Source organism: Danio aesculapii, chromosome 13 (genome assembly GCF_903798145.1).
Source record: "Danio aesculapii chromosome 13, fDanAes4.1, whole genome shotgun sequence".
Taxonomy (NCBI): domain Eukaryota; kingdom Metazoa; phylum Chordata; class Actinopteri; order Cypriniformes; family Danionidae; genus Danio; species Danio aesculapii.
In genome coordinates, this window is record NC_079447.1 from 16,892,941 (window position 1) to 16,917,866 (window position 24,926).

The window sequence follows — 24,926 nt, forward strand, 5'->3', positions numbered from 1 at the left end:
ACATGTATCCTGTCACATTTGCCGTGCAAAAACAGTGCAAAATTAAATGCGTGCACGCTGTGTTTGTGTATGTGCGTGAACTTTGTTATGACATTGTGTGTGAATTATCGTTGCAGAAAGGCTTAAATTATCTCCTCAACAAATACATCAATTAATTATTGGGAAAGTTCTTACTCTAGTATTTCTCACAAACGTTACATGAGATCTGCTTCCTCCATGTCTGTCACTGTGCTGTTTATCTGATGCAGCCGGAGACTGACGCACAAGCTGACAGGCACGTGGGAACGGTGGACGGGGAGAACTAGCATTAAAGGCACAGGCCACAAAAACAGCTACACTGTGTTCAGAGCAGAAAATTACAATGTTCTGAAAGCTAATAAATAATCTGATGGGTGTTTTGAGCTGAAACTTTACAGACACATTCTGTAGACACAAAAGACTCATCTTAAATCTTGAAAAAGGGGTTAATCAGGTGCCATTTAACTAAGATTCTCAGAAGCAACTTTATGATCAAATCTGATTTCACAATATCCTTTTTTGATCTCTTTAACAAGCCAGTTTCAAGATTTGATAACATTTTTTGACCAACTAGACTCTGTTGACAAGTATCTTATGTTAGTGAAATATGTTTATCAAATAGTGATGATAAAATGCTGCTGTTATAACATTTGTGTTGAGTGAAAATGATATGGATGTTTATAGTGCACCTATGGTCAGTTTCCATTTTACATGCATATTTATTTCTTTAGTTTTAATTAATATAATGTAAAGACATGCGGTTTAGGTGAATTAAACTAAATTATCCGTAGTGTATGTGTGTGAATGAGTGTAAAACATAAACTGGATAAGTTGGCGGTTCATTCAACTGTGGCAACCCCTGATGAATAAAGGGACTTAAGAATGAATGAATGAACATATACTACATGTTAATATCATAGAAGTTTTATTAACTTATATTGGATTTTTAAATCTTGGGCAACATGAGATGTAAGTTACTTTGTTGCATGCTTTTCTTTAAATGCACAGGTCTTGCAAGGACTAGAATAATAAACTTTAGCTCAGTGGTTCTCCACCAGAGGTCTGCGGGGTCCACTAATTACTAGTAATTAAATTATCTTTTTAAACAATGAGAATAATGTTGGTTCTTGTTATTTGGTTAATTGTATACCGAATATATACTTATGTCTTTTTAGATATGTCAACTGCTCTAAAATATTTAATTGTGTCAAACGGCCTTCCTAATATATAGTACAATGAAGTCAAAAAGATTGAGATCCACTAACTGCACCCTAGCAGTTTGACGTGACTTAGGGTTTATAAACAGCACCAAGTAGCTACTTTCACTACTGTCCCGTTATGCACTGGCCATCCCGAATGTGCGAGAGCGCAGATGCGCCAGTCACGTGACTTCCTGCGGCGAGCGGCTGCTGCAGTTTCTCGGTGCGCGGTGTGGAAATCCCGAAACACAGCAGCATGAAGCTGCACACCGACACCGCTCGCGAATCAGCGCGCCACCCGTGAATGGTTACCCGTGTCCGTAGAGCAGCGGATTAGTAGCCGTGTGAGTGGGCAGGATTTAGACCCAGCGCTTTCCACAGAGAGAAACAGAGAGAGAGAGAAGTTTTCGCACTGTGTCGGGCTGAGGTGAACGGGACACCAGCAGTGAGCATGGCGGAGAGAAGTGGCCGGTTAAGCTTCCCCGGGAGCGGAGCGCTCAACAGACCGGTGCCAATGAACCTGTTCGCCACCTGGGAGATTGACGGCTCCTCTCCGAACTGCATCCCCAGGTGAGAGTCGTGTGTGATCGGACGCACAGGTGGGCTGTTTGGCAGGTGCACGGGCGACAGGGAGTGGTGTGTGTCGGTCTGTCAGACAGAGAAAGGGTGTGTGAACTTGTTAGACTATCGTTATGGTGCACTGATCGAGCGCGTCTGATCGGACTGATGTCAGCATCAGATCAAGGTGGCACAAGTCCAGTGATGTTCTGCCGATTTGGTGACGTTTTTGTCATTCCCCGTCGTCAACTGTTAAAATGCGAAATGGCATCATCACTAGTCTAATGGTGCTGCATGTATTGTTGTTGTTGTTATTATGACTGTTGTTATTCATTATTTTATTCACCTTATGATTGGCGCGACCCCGAGGCGCTGACAGTTCTATTCTGTCTTCGAACACAAACAAACTCTTTGGCCATTGTGACGTCAGTGTTCCACTCGCGCGCCGCGCCGGGGTGAAGGTGGCACGCGCGGTTTGTTGTGAATCGGTTTGCCCGGAGGGGTCGAGCTGTCATCAGCACGGGCCGGTGTCGCGCACAATAACCCAGCGCTTAATACGAGATGCACTGGCAGCAGAACATGATGTACTTCTGACTCACAGTTTCACCTTGATTCCGAGTGAAGTGCTGCTTTATTTATAATAGTGCCAAATGTACACTGCAAAGGTGGCGTAGAAGTGGCATTCACGTGTATTTATGCACACTTTAATTGGTACTGGGAGGCGGCGTTACCGCTTATTTACAAGGTGTAACTGCTTGTTTACTTCTTAAATACAAGTTTATACGTTATCATAGGTATATGGGTCAGAGCAGGCAGATTTAGGCTGGCCTTTTTCGGTTTTGAGCCAGCACAAAGCCGCCTCAATGCAATAGTTAAGACAAAAATTACAATCTGCTGTTAATGTACTCGGCCTCAGACAATGCAAGATGTTGGTGACTATATCTTTAGTAAAAATAAAAAAAAGAAGATAAAGAACATAATTAGCTGAAATTGTGCCCTTTGGTGATTCATAATGATCCATTTGGAGAGTCAAAAAACAAACAATTGAAGGCAAAATTAAACTTGTAAAGAAGTTATTGTAATAAAATTGTAAAACATTTTCAGTTTATGGCACAGGTTAATGGCATTGCTTCACAAGGCTTGTAAAAAATCCTGGGTTTAAGTGTGTGAATTAAACATAAGTTATAAATTTAAGTCCATTAAACATAAAAAAATTAAATTGTCTGCCCCCCCCAAAACACTATTAGGGCACATCTATTTCACAAAAAAAGGTGAAAATTGGTTGTTTTTGCGTTATTTCAAGCAAATTCGTTCTTTTGAAGCTACGCCACGTCAATGAGATCCTTGTGTGTATTCCAGCATGTAGACTGGATGTCTGTACTTGCGTGTACAACGTGATTTCTTTGAGTTGTCAACATTAATTCAAGAGATAGCATGCTCTATTGTGAATGAGGTGCAACTTCATTAATATGCATGATAGCTTCGAAGACTGTTTTTACCGTTACAGTGTTCAGACAGCAGAGAGACACCACATTGTGTTGCCAACTGTAATTAAAACAAGTTGAAGAAGAAGAATTGTTTGGAGACATGGGTCTTCAGTGTTGCGATTATAAATGTGCTGCAACAAAGGTTTTGTTTTCATCCCGCTATTAGAGCGCAGCTGGACTCACTCACTTTCCTGACTTTTTTCAAACTAGAGGTATGAAAACACCCTGCTGAGATAGGGGGGTTCATGGCCCTGTAAAGTGCTGGTAGCTGTTGGCTTTAATTTTTTTTTAATAATCATGAATGGTGATTTAAAGGGCACATAGTTTACCTCTTCTTTATGATTTAATATTAATATTATGGTTCTTCTGAGTGTGCCAGTTTAGGTTCAGTTTCAAACACAATTCAGATTTTTTTATTATAATGTGTTAAAAAGTGTCACGTTTACACATGTTTGCAAACCTACCTAAAGATACAACCAATAATTCCGATTAGAGCGATAATGTGGAGAATATTGCTCTTGTGTTGAGCCCAATGAGCCTTGCATCTAAAAATAGAGCTAGCGTGTTCCTTTAGTCATATCGCTTCGACTCACGCTGAAAATGGCGGACGTGAATCAACAAACTTAGGATATGATGACGCGCCTGTCAATCAATATTGGTGGGCGGGGGGACCGCTCTCCTACGTAAAGTTGCGGTCGATTTGAAAACCGCTCCAATTGGTCCACCGTTTTTTATGTTGTTAACTTGAAAAAACAAGCACTGGGTGTGCTTATATCACGCCAATATGACAGTCTATTCACCATACATGCACATTTGTCTGTCCAAACAGCTTGAAAAGTAGATTTTTTACCATAGGTGCCCTTTAAGTCTAAATCCTATCGAAGGACAAAATTCATCTTCAACTTGGATTGCTGGAAGATGAGTACTTTTTACAAACAGTTTTCTTTCTTTCTTTCCTTCCTTCCAAACCACATAAACTGGATCAAAACACAGAGCGACTGATAAAATGGGCTTGTCTTGCACCGAATGTGTTCTAGCATGCAGGTTGTTTTTGTTTCTGTCCCACATACAGTAATAGTTCTGATGATCTATGGGTGGTGTCCACAAATGACCTTAAAGAGACTGTTTACTCATAAAAGAAATTGCTGTCATTATTTACTCGCCCTCATCTCCTCCAGGAGAAACTATTAAGATCGTAAAGCGTTTTTAAGCTTCAAAAGATATCAGAAAGCAGGGCCTAGGAAGATTACACGTTTTCTGAAGCCACGCTCAGCTGTAAGAAACAATTGAAAATGAAAGTGTTTTTTTCATTGACTTGTTCTTCTGAGTCACGTCTTTGTAATGAATCACTTGATGTTGTTCACAAAGATCAGGCTCAATGCTTTGTTCATTGTGATTATTTATTTTTGTTCTCATAACAAGCTATTAATTTGAAATTTAGTGTGTGAATTTTGCTTTGGATGTATTATTCATTTTGGAGCTTGACAGCTTTAAAATGTAAAAATATTCGATTAAAATAATTGCATTAGATTCATTTCCAAAATCAGTAGCAGCATGATTGTTAATGTTTACTATAAAATATTGTGTTTTTTTGTGCTACATAAGGGTGTGTATTGTAGCAACACCATGGTTGTGGGTTCAATTCCCAAGGAAAATAAAGAAATGTGTATTTTCAATGTAATCTAGGTCACTTTGAAAAAAAGAGCCTGCTATAAATGTATATGTAATAGAAGCTGTAATTACAAAAATGTATTTTGCTGCTATTTGTATTGCGATATGAATACAATTTCGGCAGATGATTTGAATAGCTCTATTCGGATTAAAATCATTAACTTTGATTGTAATAATCTTGTAGAGGAGTGAATCAAAGAAATTGCAAGAATAAATAAACAAGACAAGTGCAAAAATAACAGTGAAATAAGTAGTCAGATATCCAAGTACAGTAATATGACACGATATTGTCATGATATTTTGCCCCTATAATGATAGACGATATCAGCGATATATCACAAGAAAACCATCCACAATATAATAAAACATTTGTAAATGAAGGGGGAAAATGCATCTACAAGTTATAAGATGTATTTCTTTTTTTAATATATTTTAGGGTTGCACAGTTTACTGGTACTATGTTAGTATCGCGATACGATGGCTCCAAAATACTGGCAGTGCCACTGTAGTTTGTTAATGGTAGTATCGTCATTAATGGTCTATCTACAATAGATTATGTTGCACGTGGAAAGGTCACTAAAATGCTCACACTTTGTACAACAATAGACCATTTTATTTTAATAGTCTGTGGAGCTCTTTTTACATTTTCTGATGTTTTTTGACATTTCAAACACACACCTGAATCGTTTCATTTCTGTTACCGTCAATAAGATTTAGTAGCTACAACAACTGCAGCAATCTCTTAAAAAGAGCTACTCACAAAGTGAAATTTTGAATGACTTTTGATTGTTACCTGATAAGACTGAAAAAAAAACAATAGATGAAAACCCAAAATAGCAACAGGAAACATTTGAAACCATTTCTGACCACTTCATATAGCCTAATTTTGTTGGAAAAATACTCTTTTTGTAATGAATTTTGTTTGGTGTAATTTGTATCTTTACTTTAATTTATTTTTGTTGGTCAGTTATCTACAAAATAAACAAAAAAAGGTGAAGTGACGTGCAAACACTTTTTCAGTAATAAAGGAATTATGAATTAAATTGAAGTAGACCTATTATAACATAAAATATAATATTTCTGACAATTTTCTTTATAATTTGAGTTATGAATGACAGTATCTTAATACTATTTGGTATCGTGATACTTCAGCTGGTATAGTATCGTAAGATGAACTATTGGTATTGTGACAACCCTTATATACATATATACATATATATATATATATATATATATATATATATATATATATATATATATATATATATATATATATATATATACATATACATATATATATATATATACATATATATATACATATATATATATATATATATATACATATATATACATATATATATATATATATACATATATATATATATATATATATATATATATATATATATATATATATATATATATATATATATATATATATATACATACATACATACATACATACATACATACATACATACATACATACACATATACATACATACACATATACATACATACACATATACATACATACATATACATACATACATACATACACACACACACACACACACACACACACACACATCTCAGAATTGCAACATTGATGTATGTTCGATCCGCCATTATGAGAAGCACCACCTTGTGCAAATCACTATTATGTCCTGCCCCATTATTGAATAATCAAATGTAATGTAAAATGTAAACACTGTACACTCTTCATTGCTGATCAACAATTCTAATCAAACTCCTAATTGCAGATGCTGCGATATGACTATTGCGAGTGCACACATTTTTACGAAATATTGTGCAGCCCTAAAATATGCCACAAAAGTAATATTCCTAGCAAACTCTTCAAGTTAAATGAACGTAAAGCACTACAGAATTCTGATGTTTTTTCATTTTAGTGTGAACCATCCCTTTGAAACCCAGCCCTGAAGTGGAGTAAATGTAGAGACGGATGGAGAATAAAGCAAGAAGGAGATGTGCCTTATGAATTCTTGATCATAATAAAAGATTCACCACTGTACCACAGACACGTATTCCCCCAGGCCCCTTTGTCTGCTCACTGTATGTGTGTGAGGAGCACGACATCTGACCGTACAATTCCTGCACTTAATTATGTGTTAATTTAAAGGCCTGTTTCGTGCACTTCATTAAAGCAGGGAGTAGAATCTGAGAGAAACGACATCATCTTATCTTGGTGAGACACACTCGTACATCTCTGCCATAAAGATGACATGAACTTTAGTTTTTAATGAGCTAGTTAATGAGCGACAGCAGCTGTTCATCTGAAGCTCAATCTGAGGATTTTCCCCTCTGGGCTTCCACTGCTGTGGGCGTGGCTTTTTGATATGTTGTCTGATTGGCTGGGCTCGATGAGGTGGGCGTGTCCCTAAAATGAAATTAGTCTTATGTTTGGCGGTTATGGAATTGTGAATATATTATCATAGAGCAGTCAGGGATGCTTTGTCTATTTTTTCTAGTGAATATTTAATAGTCATAAGAGTTGTTAAAGATGCACGTTCAAAAAAGTGTTTAAATCTGAGATCGTGAAGATAAATAAAGATGCTTATTAAGATGTAAAGGTAAAAAATATATTTACAATTCTAATTTCTGATTCAGTTCAGCCTACTAATTGTTTTGTGAAATTTACTAACAATTTCTAAGTTAAAGGGGCTTCTAACTATATAATTTTTTCAGTGTGATTGAAATAAAATAAAGTATAAAAAGCACTAAATTTATTACTGTAATTTAAACTGAAATATAAAAAGATAAATAGATTTTTTTTTATGAAATTTAAATATAAAATTGTATTCAAATTATAAATAATTATTATTATAGTATATAAATAATACTAACATAAAGGGGCGTATCCAGCAATTTCGGGCCCTTTACACAACAATTCCATTAAGGCCCCCCTGGAAAACAAACGTTAAGGCTGGTTTATACTCCTGCGTCAATCGATCGGCATAACCCACGGCGCATGCCTTGTGTGGCCGTGCATTTATACTTCTGCATGCTGTTTGTGTTGCTCTGAAATAACACTTCCGAAACACTTGCTGGCAGTAGGTTTTTATGTTCCTCTGTGTCGAGTTTATTCATGGCGTTTTGTTTTTTCTGAACGCTACCTTAATAAACAAGTAGCTAAAACTCATTCATTCATAGGCGGGAACCGGCAGATGTGCAACAACTTTAAGCATAAGGTAAACAACAAAACATCTGGAGCTCCTTCATGGTACTCCACACTTGTAAACACTCACTCCATTGGGCTCACAGCTCTCAGCAATGCCCACACTCAGCAGAGCTACCAAGTTTACCAACCACAGCGCTTGTGCTATGCGTTGTTGTGGCTTGTACTTCCATTTTTTTGGGAGGTGCGCGTCAGCATCATGAGACTACGCCGAACCATATGCGTGTGCTTGATGCAGAAGTATAAATCAGACTTTAGCAATCTTTGAACTTAAGAGAGGGGGGGTTGGAACCCCTAAATTTCTAAGGCCCTATGCACTCTATCACTTTTTTCACCCCACTTACAAACATCTGTTTAAAAATATGTAAAAAATAGGCCACAGAATTAAGAAAGCATTTATATTCTTCTTTATTGATGTTATTCTTATTATAAAGTTCTTTGTTGTTGTTGTTATTATTATTAACTGTGTAAAGTATACAATCTTAGACTTGTGATATTGAATTAAGACTAAAACTGAAAAGAGGATTTTATTTTATTTATTTATTTTTACTTAAACATAAATGGGGTGACACGGTAGCTCAGTGGTTAGCACTGTCACCTCACAACTAGAAGGTCGCTGGTTCGAGTCTTGGCTGGGTCAGTTGGCATTTCTGTGTGGAGTTTGGATCGATGGATTAGCTCCTCAGTGTTTGGACTCTCAGCTGTAAAATATTAAACCAAACTCAACTGAACTGAACTTAAACTCTGAAAACTTTCTATTTACTATAATCTTCTATGTGAAGCTGCTTTGACACAATCTACACTGTAAAAGCGCAATAGAAACAAAGATGAAAAAAAAAAGTTTGCATGTTCTCCCCGTGTTGGCGTGAGTTTCCTCCGGGTGCTCTGGTTTCCTCCACAGTTCAAAGACATGCGGTACAGGTGAATTGAATAAAATAAACTTAATTCTCTGTAGTGTATGTGTGTGAGTGCGAGAGTGTATGGGTGTTTCCCAGTACTGGGTTGCAGCTGGAAGGGCATCCTCTGTGTAAAATATATACATGTTAATTGGCGGTTCATGCCGCTGTGGCGACCCCTGCTGAATAAAGGAACTAAGCCAAAGCAAACTGAATGAATGAATGAAACACAAATCTGTAGTGTTCGCCTTTGTGTTTGACCTGCTTCATCTCCTTATTGTTTTTTTTTTATACACATTTTTTTTAGCTTTTGGGGGTTAAGTGTAGGCATGGGATGGTAGCTGGTTTCAATGTTCGAGAAACAACAGGTTTCAAAGCCTCATTCACACTACAAGCGACTCGCAGCGGCAAAGCGACAAGCGACCATTCATTTCAACGGAGAGCGAGCGACTTCCGGCAACCTCCATCTATGAGAGCGACAGTGACCATTGGCGACCAGGTGGGTGTGTCGAGCGACGCGACAAAGTTGAGAATGCTTGAACTTTATGCAAGTAAAGAGCGACTTTCTTGAGCCAAAAGGAACACTCGTAGAACTCACATGATCCTCTCTCAGCTCGCTCAGAGGCTGGTTGTATTCGTGCTATATATACCTACACACCCCTGCATTTGCAACAGGTCGCCACTCAGAGCGACAGGCAGCTGCAAAGTTGCTGCTAGTCTGTATGAAATGTAAAGTATAGACGAATTACCATGTTTGTAAACATTCAGGATGCGTGCGCAGCGAGGTTGCAGAAAAAAACAGGAGCGATAGCATTTACAGTGAGGGAATGACATCCGATTCGGTACGAAGTTTGTTGTTGTCTTAGAAATAAGCTATATTGATTACATATTATATATTATTTACATAATGCTTTCAGCGTATTATAACAGCCTGTCACCCTGTGATAAGCACAGTTATTCAGCAAAATTAACATTAAAGTGAGTGGCGTTCGTCTGACAGGTTCATTTGGGATGGCACCCTCTCAATGGATATTGGATAAGACGAAATGGCCCCAAATATTCAACTATCTCATTGAAACTCCAAGTGATTTTACAACAGAGAAATTAAAGGCCTACAAGTCTTTGGATTCCAACAATTTTGTTCTGTGTGGTCATGTGCAAGAAATAATGTTCCATGATTACCAGATTCAAAACTTTGTAGTGCTAAAAACTGAGGTTCTGCCTAACCAAAGACAAGGAAAGAAGACAGAACTGTACAAGGCCTGGGTAATCATCAACAAGGAAAAAAACTGCATTCTGACAGCGAACTACACTTGTACGGCAGGGTATGTGAGCTTATATTTTTACATTTCATTCTAAGCATTGAGTGTCCGCAGTTTAATTCACCATATTTAACTGTTTTTGCTGAAATCATTGCTGCAATTAAAAACGAGTAATGTGTATGATTCAGCATAGCGGGAACTTACCTGATATGGAATGAGAACTGCAGAGTCAAGCATTTTAATTAGGTCCTCGCTCCATTCAGCTCCCTTTTAGCCAAAGACGTCTGCGTTTGGCATTACAAGCAGTGTGGTGTACGGTAAAAGTTATGTTTTTCCGTATTTGGCATCCTACCACACAACACAACATGTTTGCTATTGCAACTGGTCTCTTTTTGCAACCGGGAACCCTTGTGACGTCATGTGTGACCTAGGTTTGTAATTCCTGTATATATAAGGTTTTTTATGTGCTGTAAATAAATCTGTGTTTTTAAACTAATGTATAGAGCAGAAGTCAATGATTTATTTGAATTATTTAGCCTTTTTACTATTCCAAAATATTATAAATGTTTCCTAAAATAAAATATATTGTGTTCAATTGTTTTTTTTTTTTTACCCAGACATTTTTAAAAAATAGCAACGTATTTTAGAGCAGTAACCACAATACAGTGATAGCGTAACATTTTTTCCAAGGTTATCATGCCTACACTTAACATCCAAAAGAAACACAACAGCAAAATAAACAATAAGATGAAGCAGGTCAAACACAAACAAGTGTCAGATTAGACATGGACCTGTATAAGTTTCTGACGGTATGATAAACTTGGATAAAAATATCAAGGTTTCACTGTATCACAGTATTGTGATTAAAGCTCTATAATATATTAAATATCTAAAAGTAAATGTATTAAAAGCTCTATAATATATTAAATATATTATAAAGCTCTAAAATATATTCTTTTTAAAAATGTCTGGGTAAAAAAACAACAGCAATATATTTTACATTAGGAAACATTTATAATAACTTCTGTCTTTCATTAGTTTCAAAAACACACATTTCTTTACAACACATATAAACACGCATAAAAAAACCCTTACATATACCTTAAAAACGATATAACAGAACATTTTAGCAGTTTTAAAACCTTGACTTTTCCAAACCACAGTAAACCTTGAAACCAGTTATCATCCCATGCCTAGTTAAGTGAGCATGTTTGAGTGTTGAGTGTTTTGAAGAGAGAAACTTTCCATGCTAAATTTGTGACCTTGAGGTTTGTGGTCAAATTGTCAGCTTCAGGTTATTATTACCACCACTTTTTTGCAGCGGCCTAAAAGTGCAGATCTGCAAGCAGCTGTTTTGAACGTGCATTTAGATTGATCTCCTCTGTTTCACTCAGATGATAATTCAATTTGTGTTGAATGCGGAGAAGAATCGCCATTCAGATTTACACACCGCAAAATAGGTCACAGTCTGAAGCCTGAGTGATTGTTGTGTGTTATTGGAGATTTGATAGATTTAAAGGGCTTAAAATTAGATCGCTGTAGCTGCCATAATCCACACGCTCGCTTGAGCTGTCAGAGTCCTGCTGAAGTCAGTCAGAGGGTATGAAAACATAAGGGATTGGACCACTGAAAGACTAGAAATTAAAAGTCTGAAGAAGAAAAGCTGAAGTGCTTCCATCATGTTGTTCATTCAGTGTTTACAAAGTGCTCTGAGGAAAGTTTGTGTTGTGTGATTGATACAAGGCTGAGGGTTGTGAGTGGCTATGGAAAGTAGATTTGTTAGTGTTACTGAAAGTAACATTCTGAAAAACTCTCGCTATTTGACCATGTAAGGTTTGGAATAATATAAACCAGCTGGATAATGTGTTGAAATGTTACTTGGTGGTGGGATCTTCTGCTTTCTGAGGTAGCTTTAACAGCATCAATAGTGTAATGTGTAGTTTAAAATCATAATATGGTCATTAAAAGGGATAGTTCACCAAAAAATGATAATTTACCCTCAAGTGGCTCCAAATCAGTTTGAGGTTTTTTCCACCTTTAAAGATGAGACACAAAGAGGTTTGCAAGCAGTGGAGGATAAATAAATGAAGAGAGAATTTAACCGTCTCTTTAAATAGTCAGGCCTAGCATTATTTTAGCACCACAAACAGATTGACTTGTGCCACCAGTGTTTGTACATACAGAGAATAGCAGAATCCCTTTGGAGTAGGGCTACACAGTATATTGAAATGGTATTATCACAAAAATAGTATACACTTACCGGCCACTTTATTAAATACACCTTACTAGTACCGGATTGAACTGTCTTTTACCCTCAGAACTGCCTTGATCCTTCGTGGCATAGATTCAACAAGGTACTGGAAATATTCCTTAGAGATTTTGACATGATGGCATCTCGCATTTGCTGCAGATTTGTCTGCTGCACATCCATGATGCGAATCTCCCATTTCACCACATCCTAAAAGTGCTCTATTGGATTGAGATCTGGTGGTTGTGGGGGCCATTTGAGTACAATTAACTTATTGCCGTGTTTAAGGAACCAGTCTGAGATGGTTTATGACATGGCACATTATCCTGATGGAAGTAGCCATCAGAAGATGGGTACACTGTGGTCATAAAGGGATGAACATGGTCAGCAACAATTCTCCGGTAGGCTGTGGTGTTGACACCATGCTCAATTGGTACTAATGGGCCCAGAGTGTGCCAAAAAATATCCCTCACACCATTACACAATCAGCACCAGCCTGAACCGTTGATACAAGGCAGGATGGATCCATGCTTTCATGTTGTTGATGGCAAATTCTGACCCTACATCAGAATGTCGCAGCAGAAATCAAGACTCATTAGATCGGACAACATTTTTTCAATCTTCTATTGTCTAGTTTTGGGTGAGCCTGAGTGAATTGTAGCCTCAGTTTCCTGTTCTTAGCTGACAGGAGTGGCACCTGGTGTGGTCTTCTGCTGCTGTAGCCCATCCGCCTCAATGTTGGGTGTGTTGTGTGTTCAGAGATGCTCTTCTGCAGACCTCGGTTGTAACAAATAGTTATTCGAGTTACTGTTGCCTTTCTATCAACTCCAACAAGTCTGCCCTTTCTCCTCTGACCTCTGTAAACCCTAGAGATGGTTGTGTGTGAATATCCCAGTAAATCAGCTGTTTCTGAAATACCCAGATTAGCCCGTCTGGCACCATCAATCATGCTATGTTCAAAGTCACTTAAATCCCCTTTCTTTCCCATTCTGATGCTCTGTTTGAACTGCAGCAGATCGTCTTTAACCATGTCTACATACCTAAATGCATTGAGTTGCTGCCTTGTGATTGGCTGATCAGAAATTTCATTATTTCAAATACTATAGTGCTTTTTAACCATACTGACACCTCCAATAGAGATAGAGATGTTGCACAATCAGCTAAAATGTTGCTGGAATTGTTTTTTATGTATGGGCTTTTTATATTGAGGTCATGTCCATGTGTTGTGCGATAAGTCAATATATTGATTATCGTGACCGGCCTAGTTGTATGATACATACGTTTTTGTGGGAACACATATGTCCTCACAGAAACTGAAACAGTGGCTACAGCTTCAAAATCAAACCAATCAGTGCCTTTGTAATGGGCTTATAATGCTTGTAACTCATCGTGAATAGCTGGCACATCAGATGATACCTTTTTATGGTCATACTAAATGATATTTTTGTGTTTCTGCAACTTAAGAATAGCCACTTATTATGTAAATACGTGCATTGTTTACATTATTTCTTGCTTATTCAAATGTCCTTTCTGTCTTCTTGTGTTGATATGTGTGTATGTATCCTGAGCTCCTGTGAACCATTAAAATGTCATTGTGTGTTCTGCCAATAAAGCTCATTCTGGTTTTGGTTCTGATTAATAGGTCTTTGGAGGTTTATTAGATCATGACAAATCAAAATGTACATAATCCTTTGAGTTATTGTTTCTATGAAAAGATGAAGGGTGGCATGCTGACTCAGTGGTTATTATTGTCGCCTCATGGCAAGATGGTCGCTGGTTCGACTCCGGCTGGACCAGTTGCCATTTCTGTGTGGAGTTTGCATGTTCTCCCTGTGTTCGTGTGAGATTTCTCTGGGTGCTCCGGTTTCCCCCACAGTCCAAAGGCATGCACTATAAGTGAATTGGATGAACTAAATTGGCTGTAGTATATGAGTGTGTGTATGTCAGAGTGAATAGGTGTTTCCAAGTACTGGGGTGTGCCTGGCAGGACATCTGCTGTGTAAAAACATGCCAGAATAGTTGGTAGTTGATTCTGCTGTGGTGACCCCTGATAAATAAGGGACTAAGCCAAAGGAAAATGAATGAAAAGTTGGTAAGTAAACTGTGAAGTTCAGAGTCTAAGGTGCCATTTACACGAATGGTGTCTTAGAATGAAAATGCTCCTCGTCCAGACATTTTTACTGCATTTCAGAATAGGGCTGCACGAATAATTGAAAAAAGATTGCGATCTCGATTCGACCACTAGACGATCTTAATCAACATTGCTACGATTCAGCCAGTTTTATTTTCAAGTTCGGGAGAAGCATAAAGGGATTACAACTCTTCATATTGTTTTATATACGTTGTTCAACAACAGGAACATCTGCAAATGATGTTAAACGTGTCACAAACTGTATTTGTAAGGTATAATTCACCCAAAAATGTCTTTTCTGTCTTCATGTAATGGTTATTTACAGCCGTGAAATCACACTTGAGCTGACGCACTGTTTGTTTACTACCAAGAGGACGCGCAACAATGTTGTCTAGTGAACAAAACCTGCATAGACTCTGAATAACTGCTAATAAAGTTGTAAATACACTGTAAAACATGGCAGTGATTTCAATGGCAAAAAAATAAAAATGCTACAGAAAGAGTCCGTAACCTGGTTGACAGTATGTTTCCTTAATATATACAAATGAATAACCATATATTGACTTTCCCAGAATTACTATGGATCTTTTTAGTTGTTTCCCCATCAGTTATGTACATTAGAGATTTATGTTACATCTTATGTTGATAAACAATGTTTATTTTCTGACTTTAATTTTATGTGTGTACCATACTGGTGTTCAGTAGCTGTGTGAATGACACTGAGCACCTTCTATACACTGATACACTTTTCTGCTTGTGGTAAAAGTTGTTTGTGATGAGCATTGGTTCATTATGTAAATTCCTCATCTCCACCAGCATATGGCTGTGTTAACGTGTCTATCTGTGTAACAAAAGATGTGTAGATGTTGGTAATTCAAAATACAGACTTATTACATCTATAAATGAATGAAATATGGTAGTTTACTGTAAAAATGAGAAATTACTTTTGCGGTTTGTACAGTATTTTAATGGTAAAATACTGGGAACCACAGCTGCCGTTTTTTCACCGTAAATTTTACAGATTTATTTTTTACAGTGTAGCCTTCAGTTTGCTGCACAGAGCGATCGTTTGGGAGCCGCACGGGAATATGATTTGCTTGTATGTTTTTTTTGTTTTTTTTTTCTTAGAGTGACGGCAGCCATGTCATGAGCACACTCGGCAGTGAAAGTGAAACCGAAAGCATAATGTTCATATTGCATTTTGATATGTTTTTTCTTTCAAAAAGTGTTTTTATAATAAATGTTTACGGGTTCAGTATAACTACTGTAGCCAATATAATGTTGAAAATGACAAATGTGAAAACGGTCTAATAATGTTGTCTGACAGATTTCAAGCATATGCCTCAAACATAATAATTCAACTTTATAATTCAGAATTATGTATAATAGTTGTGTTCTGATGTAATCACTTTATTGGCAAAGTCTGCTCAAGTCTACACCAGTCTATACAAAATTAAGCTTTTTAACCAACAGTAAACCTACACATAAACCTAATATTATTATTGGTGCATATGTTTGAGAAATAACAATAATAATAGCCTACTCATATTAACCTTTATTATACATTTACAGAATCGTGAGAAAATCCTGATTTTGATTTTAAGCAAAAAAAAAAAAATCGTGATTCTCATTTTAGCCAGAATCGTGCAGCCCTATTTCAGAATAATGATCTCTGTCTACACTATACAGCCTGAAATGCATTATTCCGTCACTTTACAAATAATTTATACAGTGACTGCCATGTTGTTTTACCTTTGATTATTCAATTTCTATGGCGATGCGGTGGCGCAGTAGGTAGTGCTGTCGTCTCACAGCAAGAAGGTCGCTGTGTCAGTTGGCATTTCTGTGTGGAGTTTGCATGTTCTCCCCGTGTTGGCATGGGTTTCCTCCGGGTGCTCCAGTTTTCCCCACAGTCCAAAGACATGTGGTAAGGGGTGAATACCGCATGTCTAAGCTAACTTGTCTGTAGTGTATGTGTGTGAATGTTTCCCAGTGATGGATTGCAGCTGGAAGGGCGTCCGCTGCATAAAACATATGCTGGATAAGTCGTCGGTTCATTCCGCTGTGGCGACCCCTGATTAATAAAGGGACTAAGCTGAAAAGAGAATGAATGAATGAATATTCAACTTCTGTAGCTGAGTACTGTTAGACTCTCCACAAAATCATAAGCACTGTATTTTATTAGAACTTATGCAAACGCACTGAATAGAAAAAGACTTGATCATCCTAATCTGTCTAAATGAATGAAATCTTTCCAAATAGAGCTGTTATTGTGAAATTATATTCATATCAAAATATTTATTGCATAAAAACAAAATATCAGCATTTTCGGAGCTCTCTGTTTTCCTGGGTTACAAATACCAGAGTATTGTGGACACCAGGCATAATGTAACAATTATTGCGTAAAACACACAAGTGTAAACGTCTCCTAAGGGATCATCAAGTGAAACCATGCTGGCCTGTTTCTGACATCAGAAACCTACATTTATTAACACATGGCTGCCCACATTTACACATCAACAAGACCTATTCAGTGTTGAAGACGGCCTGCCCAGTCATGCTGAAGGAGATGGAGAGAGATATTTGTCCCGAGCACTACGAAACACCAGATAACTGATGTTACAATTCTGGACTATCTTGAGAAATCTCATTATAATCTAAAGCATGAGCAATTAACATTCATTTAGAGATTTGCTAAAGATTAAATTTCACAGTTAAGGCAAGAGACTCCAGCTTAATAGGGTAAAATATTTTTAACATTAGCAGTTTTTTTATATTTCGAGCATAGAAATCTAAACGTTGCATGTAGTCAAAGGTAGGTACAAAACTTGTTTAATTTTTATGTATATGAGAGTGTCACGGTCACCAGCGATCCAGCGCAGAACATCGAAGAACTACAAATCTGCTTCTTTAATGAACTACAAATGCCCTTGCCTTCATGCAACACGCACACACCTGGTCCATATCCCCCTTGATTGCAAACACACACAGCTGAAGCAGATCAGGGGTCTGTTCTTTGTACGTGGATTACTCCGTTAGCTGGATTTGGTTATTGATGATTTTACACTATCCAGAATCGTTTCATTCTTCAAAACTCATCCGAGAGTTGTTGTCATAGCAATAGTTCTGGTAGCTCAAACCTACTCGGCAACAGGCTCATTTCATATAAACAGGATTAGATCTAGTCAGTTAAAGCAAAGATAATACTGAAAGTATATACAAATTCTGATATTTTCTTACAGTAGTAGTTATATACACTTAGGAAAAAAGTAAATATATATTTTTAACTAATATATATATATTTCACACACAAGTAAAAAATATATTTTAATAAAACTTATTTAATCTGCAATCCAAAATAAAAGTACAAAGACTGCCACCTGATGATTCAAAGAGAAAATTTATTGATATGACCTTTTTAGATACAAAAGCGTACAATCGCTTTAGTACAATTTGTGTATGATAATAGACATGCACAATATGCAAGTTTTTTTTTTTTTTTAAGAATAATACATTTATGCAGTAATGAACATGTTTTGATAGTTAATATGACGGTGATTTGTGTGTGTGTGTGTGTGTGTGTGTGTGTGACATGATGTGCGCTTTCAGCGGCATAGTGTGGAAGGAGGGCTTTTCAGAATTGCTAGGTGAAACACCAGTGTTGACTTCGATCGTTTTTGCTATAAAATGCCATTTTAAAACGAAGACGTATTAGTGTAAACAGGGCCGTGTGAATTTTTCACGAGTGGGGCGGAGCTTGTTGGGGATCGCGATGCCGGCTCAGCATTGTGATGTCTATTTGCCATCAATGATGGACAATGGCATCTATCGGCCCAACCATAATTAATAAGCTCATGTAAAACTCTGAATCTGCATCTCATTTCCGAGTCTGTCCGCTGGAAGACGCATTTCGCTCACAAGCGAATGTTTTAAAAGCCTTTCTGAATGAGTGAATGAAATACGAAATTTTCCATCAAGGCAACCTGGAGTGCTGGAACATAATTAGCTAAACTGGCAGTGGACAGGTTAAAAGAACCAAAACAAAGACAGACGTTTCAGCATGGAAAATGCATTTTCAAAGCAGAATATCTGACTTCAGCATGTTTTTCAGATAAACAAGAATGATCACTTAGAATGTTTCTTAAATATCTGCAAACATATTATGGTAATATTATGCTTTAGAGCCAAAAAATTACATACAGCACCTTTAAATAGTCAAGCCTAGCATTAATTTAGCGCCACAAACAGATTGACTGTACAACAGTGTGTGTATGTACAGAGAATGGCAGAAAACAGTGTTGTTGATTTAGGTGAATTAAAAAAAAAACTGGTGAATGTTGTGGTCTACAGAGGACACCGAATATGAGGAAAAATGAATTGAGGAAAAACTCAATTGAAATTACAATTGAAATCTATAGACAGACATTGATAAAGTTTAAATAAAGAAAAATGTAAAGGCGTATTTCCATTAGACTGAAAATCCAGGAAGCCCTGCAGTGTCTCTCCTTAATAATTTAACATTTATTAAACCTAAAAAGTAGGCTAAATTAAATATTCAGCATTGACTAAGTAAAACCTTAAAACCTTTTAGGCAAACCTAAACGAATAGGCATTGATCCTGACGATACATTTTTTGCACTGAATGATCGTTTCACTTCATAAGAATTCATCAGGAGACAGACATTAATTTTGCTTTGTCTGTATGTAGTTTTTTTTTTTTTTTTTTGACCATCAAAGTGCCAATAGCTGCTGATTTTGTAAGGACCAAGGACCCCAGTTTCTCCTGAGAGTGAGTAAATTAATAGCAGATTTTCCCTTTTGGTTGAACTATCCCTTTAAACACAAACTCAGCCTTTACAGTGCCTGTGTGTACAACCCCGTATGGTGCTTTGTATCTCCTCAAGTGAGCCTGGTTTTCACTAAAACAATGGAAATCTGTGTGTGTGTGACCGAACAGGCTGTGCTAGGCTGTCATATTTGTGTGTGTTGGTGGAGTGTGTGCTGCGTTCTCACCCCGAGGGAACAAACACTCATGTCTTTGTTTAAAACGCACCCACAGCCATTCTTACACACACACAGAGCGGCAGAAATGGCACAAATGAGCACATTGTTACCGCGGTAAAGCACTGTTTTATATTGGAGCAGTTTGTTGTGTATTTTGTGTACGCTCTTGATTTGGAGTGATAGCAGATGCTTTGACTTTGAATGTGTTTAAGGGAAGAATGAATGACGCTGCAGCTCTTTCATTCCTCTGAGTCTCTGCATTGGAACTCTGCAGTCATGATGTCTATTTGAAGAGCAGCCTAGAAAGCTCATTTGCGAAGTTCCCTAAGGGTTTTTACTGGGTTTTTGAAGTAGCAGATTTAAATACATGTGTGACTTGGAGAGTCATTTATACATTAAATTAACTAGAAAATGAGTTTGCATGCTATGTTACACAACATTATATGAACAGTGTGTGTGTGGCTGTATGTTTATCCTATGTGTGTGTGTGTATATTTATATATATATTTGTGTGTGTGTGTGTGTGTGTGTGTGTGTGTGTGTGTGTTTATCCTGTTTATCTATCTAAAGTTACCTCACTAACAAGCCAGCGGGTCAAATGTCTAGAGTGAGAGAGAGAGGCAGAAATGGAGTTTTACAGTATTTCTCCATAGTATTAAAATAGTGGCTCGTGTGCTGTGCCGCCTTCATTGTCAATGAAAGACTGTCCAGCAAACTCACAAGCCATTGTACTGTGCACAATTATTTACCTTTTAAGTAGTAAGAGGGTTGTTTACTCACCCTCGCCTCCTTCGCCATAGTATTCTACTGCGACATCGCGCATAGGAGATAAATGACGTCAGTACGTAATAACTGGTTATGATCTATTACTGAACCAATATCGATAATTTTGACCCCTAGTAACGAGTACCTATGCAGCACATAAAAAAAATCTATCAAAGTAAAAGTATTAAACTCATTGAAAATATGTACTGAAGTAAAAGTGGAAGTAGGAGAAAAAACAATACTCCAGTAAAGTACAGATACAGCCTTTTAATACTTAAGCACAGTAGTAAAGTAGTTCTACTTTATTACTATACATCTCTGCAAAAGAGAGAAGTCGACTTAAATAGTCGCTTACCACATTTATAATGATTATGGTGGCTTGAGACAGCCAACATACTGTTCTACTACATAAACTTCTTCTTCTTCTGAGACTAATTTCTATGTGCGGCGTCTTCTAAACCGTTCATACTACAACCACCAAACTATCACCAAACCTTCAAAGTGGTCTGACTTAAGTTGATATGTCTTTTCCAATTGATCCGACTTACGGTTTTCCAAAAACTGACTCGGAAAATTCATAAAAGTCCCATTGACTTAACATTGGACCATACTTTGTAACCTCGCGCCAGACTGTCATACAGACTTAAGTTTGGGTTCGTTTAACTCTACCAATCTGCCAACCACTGATGACCTTTCAACTTACTAGCCACACGCTAGCAACTACTTACGGTACCTTAACAACTGTCCCATAGACTTCCATTGTAAAACTGCCATTGACTTTACATTGGACATACTAACAACATACGAATTCATGCTAGCAATATACTGATCCATACTAGAAACATACTAACGACTCACAGATCATACTAGCAGCATGCTAATTCATACTATAAACGTACTAGCAACATGCTAATTCATGCTAACAACATGCTAGTTTATACTAGAAACATGCTAGCAACATGCTAATTCATACTAGCTGCAATATTTGTCAAACTGTAGTGAGTTTATTGACCTGCTGTCACTCTATGTGGGTGGAGTAATACATAAGAGTGAAGAGGCTGAAGGAGTGCTGTTATTGCAGAATATCAAACGGCTATCAGCCAATCAGATTCGAGAACCAGACAAATCTGTTGTATAAATGTACATACATGCATACATACCTACAGTAGGACAGGCATGTGTGTTTCAGTTATGGCCCTCTAAAACAAAACTTCAGACTTGACAGACTGGAATCTAATGGAATGAGTCAAATCACATTCAAGCACGCACACACACACACACACGCACGCACACACACATTTTAGGGACTTCTCATAGACGTAATGATTTTTATACTGTACAGATGGTATATTTTGTCTCCCTACCCCATAAGCTCAACCCTTCCACGAAACATTCTGCAGCTTTACATTTCATAGTACTTCATTCTGTGTGATTTATGAGCCGTTTTCCTTATGTGAACTTAAAAATGTCCCTACAAGGTCGAAACTTACTGGTATTGCTATACTTGTTAGTGGTACTGCTATACTTATTACTTGATGAAAACAACACACACACACACACACACACACACACACTTCTCCTGAAGTCAATAGCTAGTTGTTCAGACTCTAAAATTAATGTGTCTTTGTGTTTGCTGATGTCTCCTTTTACATTTGCATCATATAAAAATCACCACACAGGAGCACCAAATCTAGTTGATCACGTTTTGTGCAAATGGTTTGAATGCCTTACAGGAAGGTGTGCTGGCATCTGTATTTGTTCGTTATTTGCATGTGGCCACAAACACAGTAAATATTCCTGCTCTGATGAATTTGTCATGCAGGTTTAGCCTGAAATAAGTCGGTGACGAAAAACTGACACTGCGGGAACTCTCCTTTAAAAACACAAGATCAATAAAATTCAATTCCTGATGAACAAAACCAAGTTCATCCCACCACTTTTTCCTAGAGAAGCATTTCACTTGTCTGTCACTATTGAAAAGACACACTTGCAGTTTCACGACAGATCTAATGTGTGTTTTTGTCAATCTAATCAGAAGCGGATGACTCTAAATACAGGCTCTAAAACATGAGCATGTCCTCTTTTGACCACTTCCAGTGGCATTATCAATCAGCATATTCTGTCGGGTTTGTTTCGCAGTGTAAACACTCTCATGTGGTCAAATATTTCTGAATAGTCAGAAAAGACCACTTACTTTCTTGCTGCAGTTATTGACTAAAATGTAAACGATGATGCACGAGTTTTGAGATCTTAAAGAGCAGGTTGGATTGTCAGATAATATTGTTTTCCTCTGTATTATTTATACACACTTAAAAAAGGAATTTTGTTGTTGTCATTTTAATGTAGTCTTTGCAAAACCATAATGCAAAAAATGGATTATAGATTTACATGTGAAATAAATAAATAAAATACAATTAAATTAAATAATAATGACTAATATATTTCGTTTCAACTAAAAGCAGCAATTGTCACCGTGTTGATTTCATTTCACTCGTATCTAATATTAATAGCAAGTTTTGGAAATGAATTTGGAATGAAGTTTTTGGAAATGTTTTGGCATTTATGACCTTATGTGATCAGATCACTTACATAAAAACAAAACACAACACTAGATATTTTGAAGAATATTGAAAAAATCAACCATTGACATTCATAGTTAGAACAAAAGATGCTATGGAAGTCAATGGCTGCTGCTTTCCAACTTACTTCATTATGTCTTTTTTGTATTCAACAGTAGAAAAAAACTTAAACTAGTTTGGACCAAGTGGAGGATGAGTAAATGGTGACAGAATTTTCATTTTTGGGTGAACTATTATCGAATTGATAATATCAACTGGAAACAGGGGAGTACACTACCTGACAAAAGTCTTGTCGTCGATCCCAGTTGTAAGAGCAACAAATAATAACTTGACTTCTAGTGGCAGAAGGTTTTTCAGATTAATCATCTGTTGAACTGCATCCTAATCATCACAAATACTGCAGAACACCTATTGGAATCTCCCTGGACCCAAGATTCTCATAGAAATCAGTCACAATTGGTGAAGGAAAAATCATGGTTTGGGGTTACATTCAGTATGGGGCTGTGCGAGAGATCTGCAGAGTGGATGGCAACATCAAAAGCCTGAGGTATCAAGACATTTGTGCTGCGCATTTCATTACAGACCATAAGAGAGAACAAATTCTTTAGCAGGATAGCGCTCCTCATACTTCAGCCTCCACATCAAAATTCCTGAAAGCAAAAAAGATCAAGGTGCTCCAGCATTGGCCAGCCCAGTCACCAGATATGAACATTATTGAGCATGTCTGGGGTAAGATGGAGGAGGAGGCCTTGAAGATGAATCCAAAGAATCTTGATGAACTCTGGGAGTCCTGCATGAATGCTTTCTTTGCCATTCCAGATGACTTTATTAATAAGTTATTTAAGTCATTGCAGAGATGTATGGATGCAGTCCTCCAAGCTCATGGGAGTTATACACAAAATTAATTCTTTTTCCATCGCAGCATGACTTTATATTCTATACTGTACATTATTTCTGTCAAGTGACAAGACTTTTGTCTAAGCAAAATTAGACCTTACAGTCCTAATTCAATTAAAAATCAAGGCATGATCATGTTTTATTTTGGTAAAATAAGTGTAATCTAAAGGCCTTCGCCTTTCATATAAGCCACTTCTGATACCAAATGATCAACTAGAAGTCAAGTTATTTGTTGTTCCTAAAACTTGGATAGGCGACAAGACTTTTGTCAGGTAATGTAGAAACAAGTGAGGAAAATGACAATAGCAAATAAGAATGAGAAAATATGCTGAGATTTTCAGTCAGTAATGTCTTAAAGGTGAAATTACACAACAACAATAGAGCTAAAAAATTAAAAGTATTTCCCTTTCAATTCAAAAAAGTTTGTTTAAAATGCAAAGTTTTCAAAACAGTCCATGTTCACACATCTACGAAATGGTAAAATGCTGTTTTATGTATGCCGGACCGCTGCTTGGCACTGTTAACGTGTTAAAAAACACTACCAAAAGACCATAGAATACACAAGACGTGTCACTTGTGTAGTTTTGAATAGGGAAAAGTGTAGTGGTCAACATGGCGAAAAAAAAACCCCCCTTCTAGTACTGGAGCCAATCAGCGATCGATGTCTACTGAAGAATCTCTGGGGAGAAGCTCGGACCAGCCTTGAGTTTCTGCAGAATTTGTGTGATTTGAATGTTTAGAAATGAAACTAAAGACACAGTTGTTTTATTTTATTGATGCTTTTTAATATGAAAATTAATCATAAGCTTGGCAAGCAATTTGGGAGAATTTGATGTTTCCCCCATTTAGACTGAATGCCTGAGCATACTGCACAAGGGGCGTTTCAAAGATGGCTGCAGAGTAAAATGACTTGTCTTAAAGAGACTTTAACAGTACTCTTAGGGCAGTTACAATGTCCTGTTAGTGGCCCAGTGCTGGTGTGTATAATATTTTGCTGTGTGTGTATGATGCA

General features: G+C 37.2%; 1 protein-coding gene across 4 annotated transcripts in view; it reads left to right on the forward strand.

Annotated features, from left to right (window-relative positions):
* The first annotated feature begins 1,413 nt into the window (after positions 1–1,413).
* The window catches only part of pacs2 (phosphofurin acidic cluster sorting protein 2), an 85,837-nt gene continuing 62,324 nt past the window's right edge, over positions 1,414–24,926 (forward strand). For all 4 annotated transcript variants that reach the window (XM_056471037.1, XM_056471039.1, XM_056471038.1 and 1 more), the window contains exon 1: positions 1,414–1,787. In XM_056471037.1, coding sequence (XP_056327012.1) covers positions 1,669–1,787 — 119 coding nt within the window. In that variant the 5' untranslated portion in view covers positions 1,414–1,668. The remainder of the gene's footprint in view (positions 1,788–24,926) is intronic.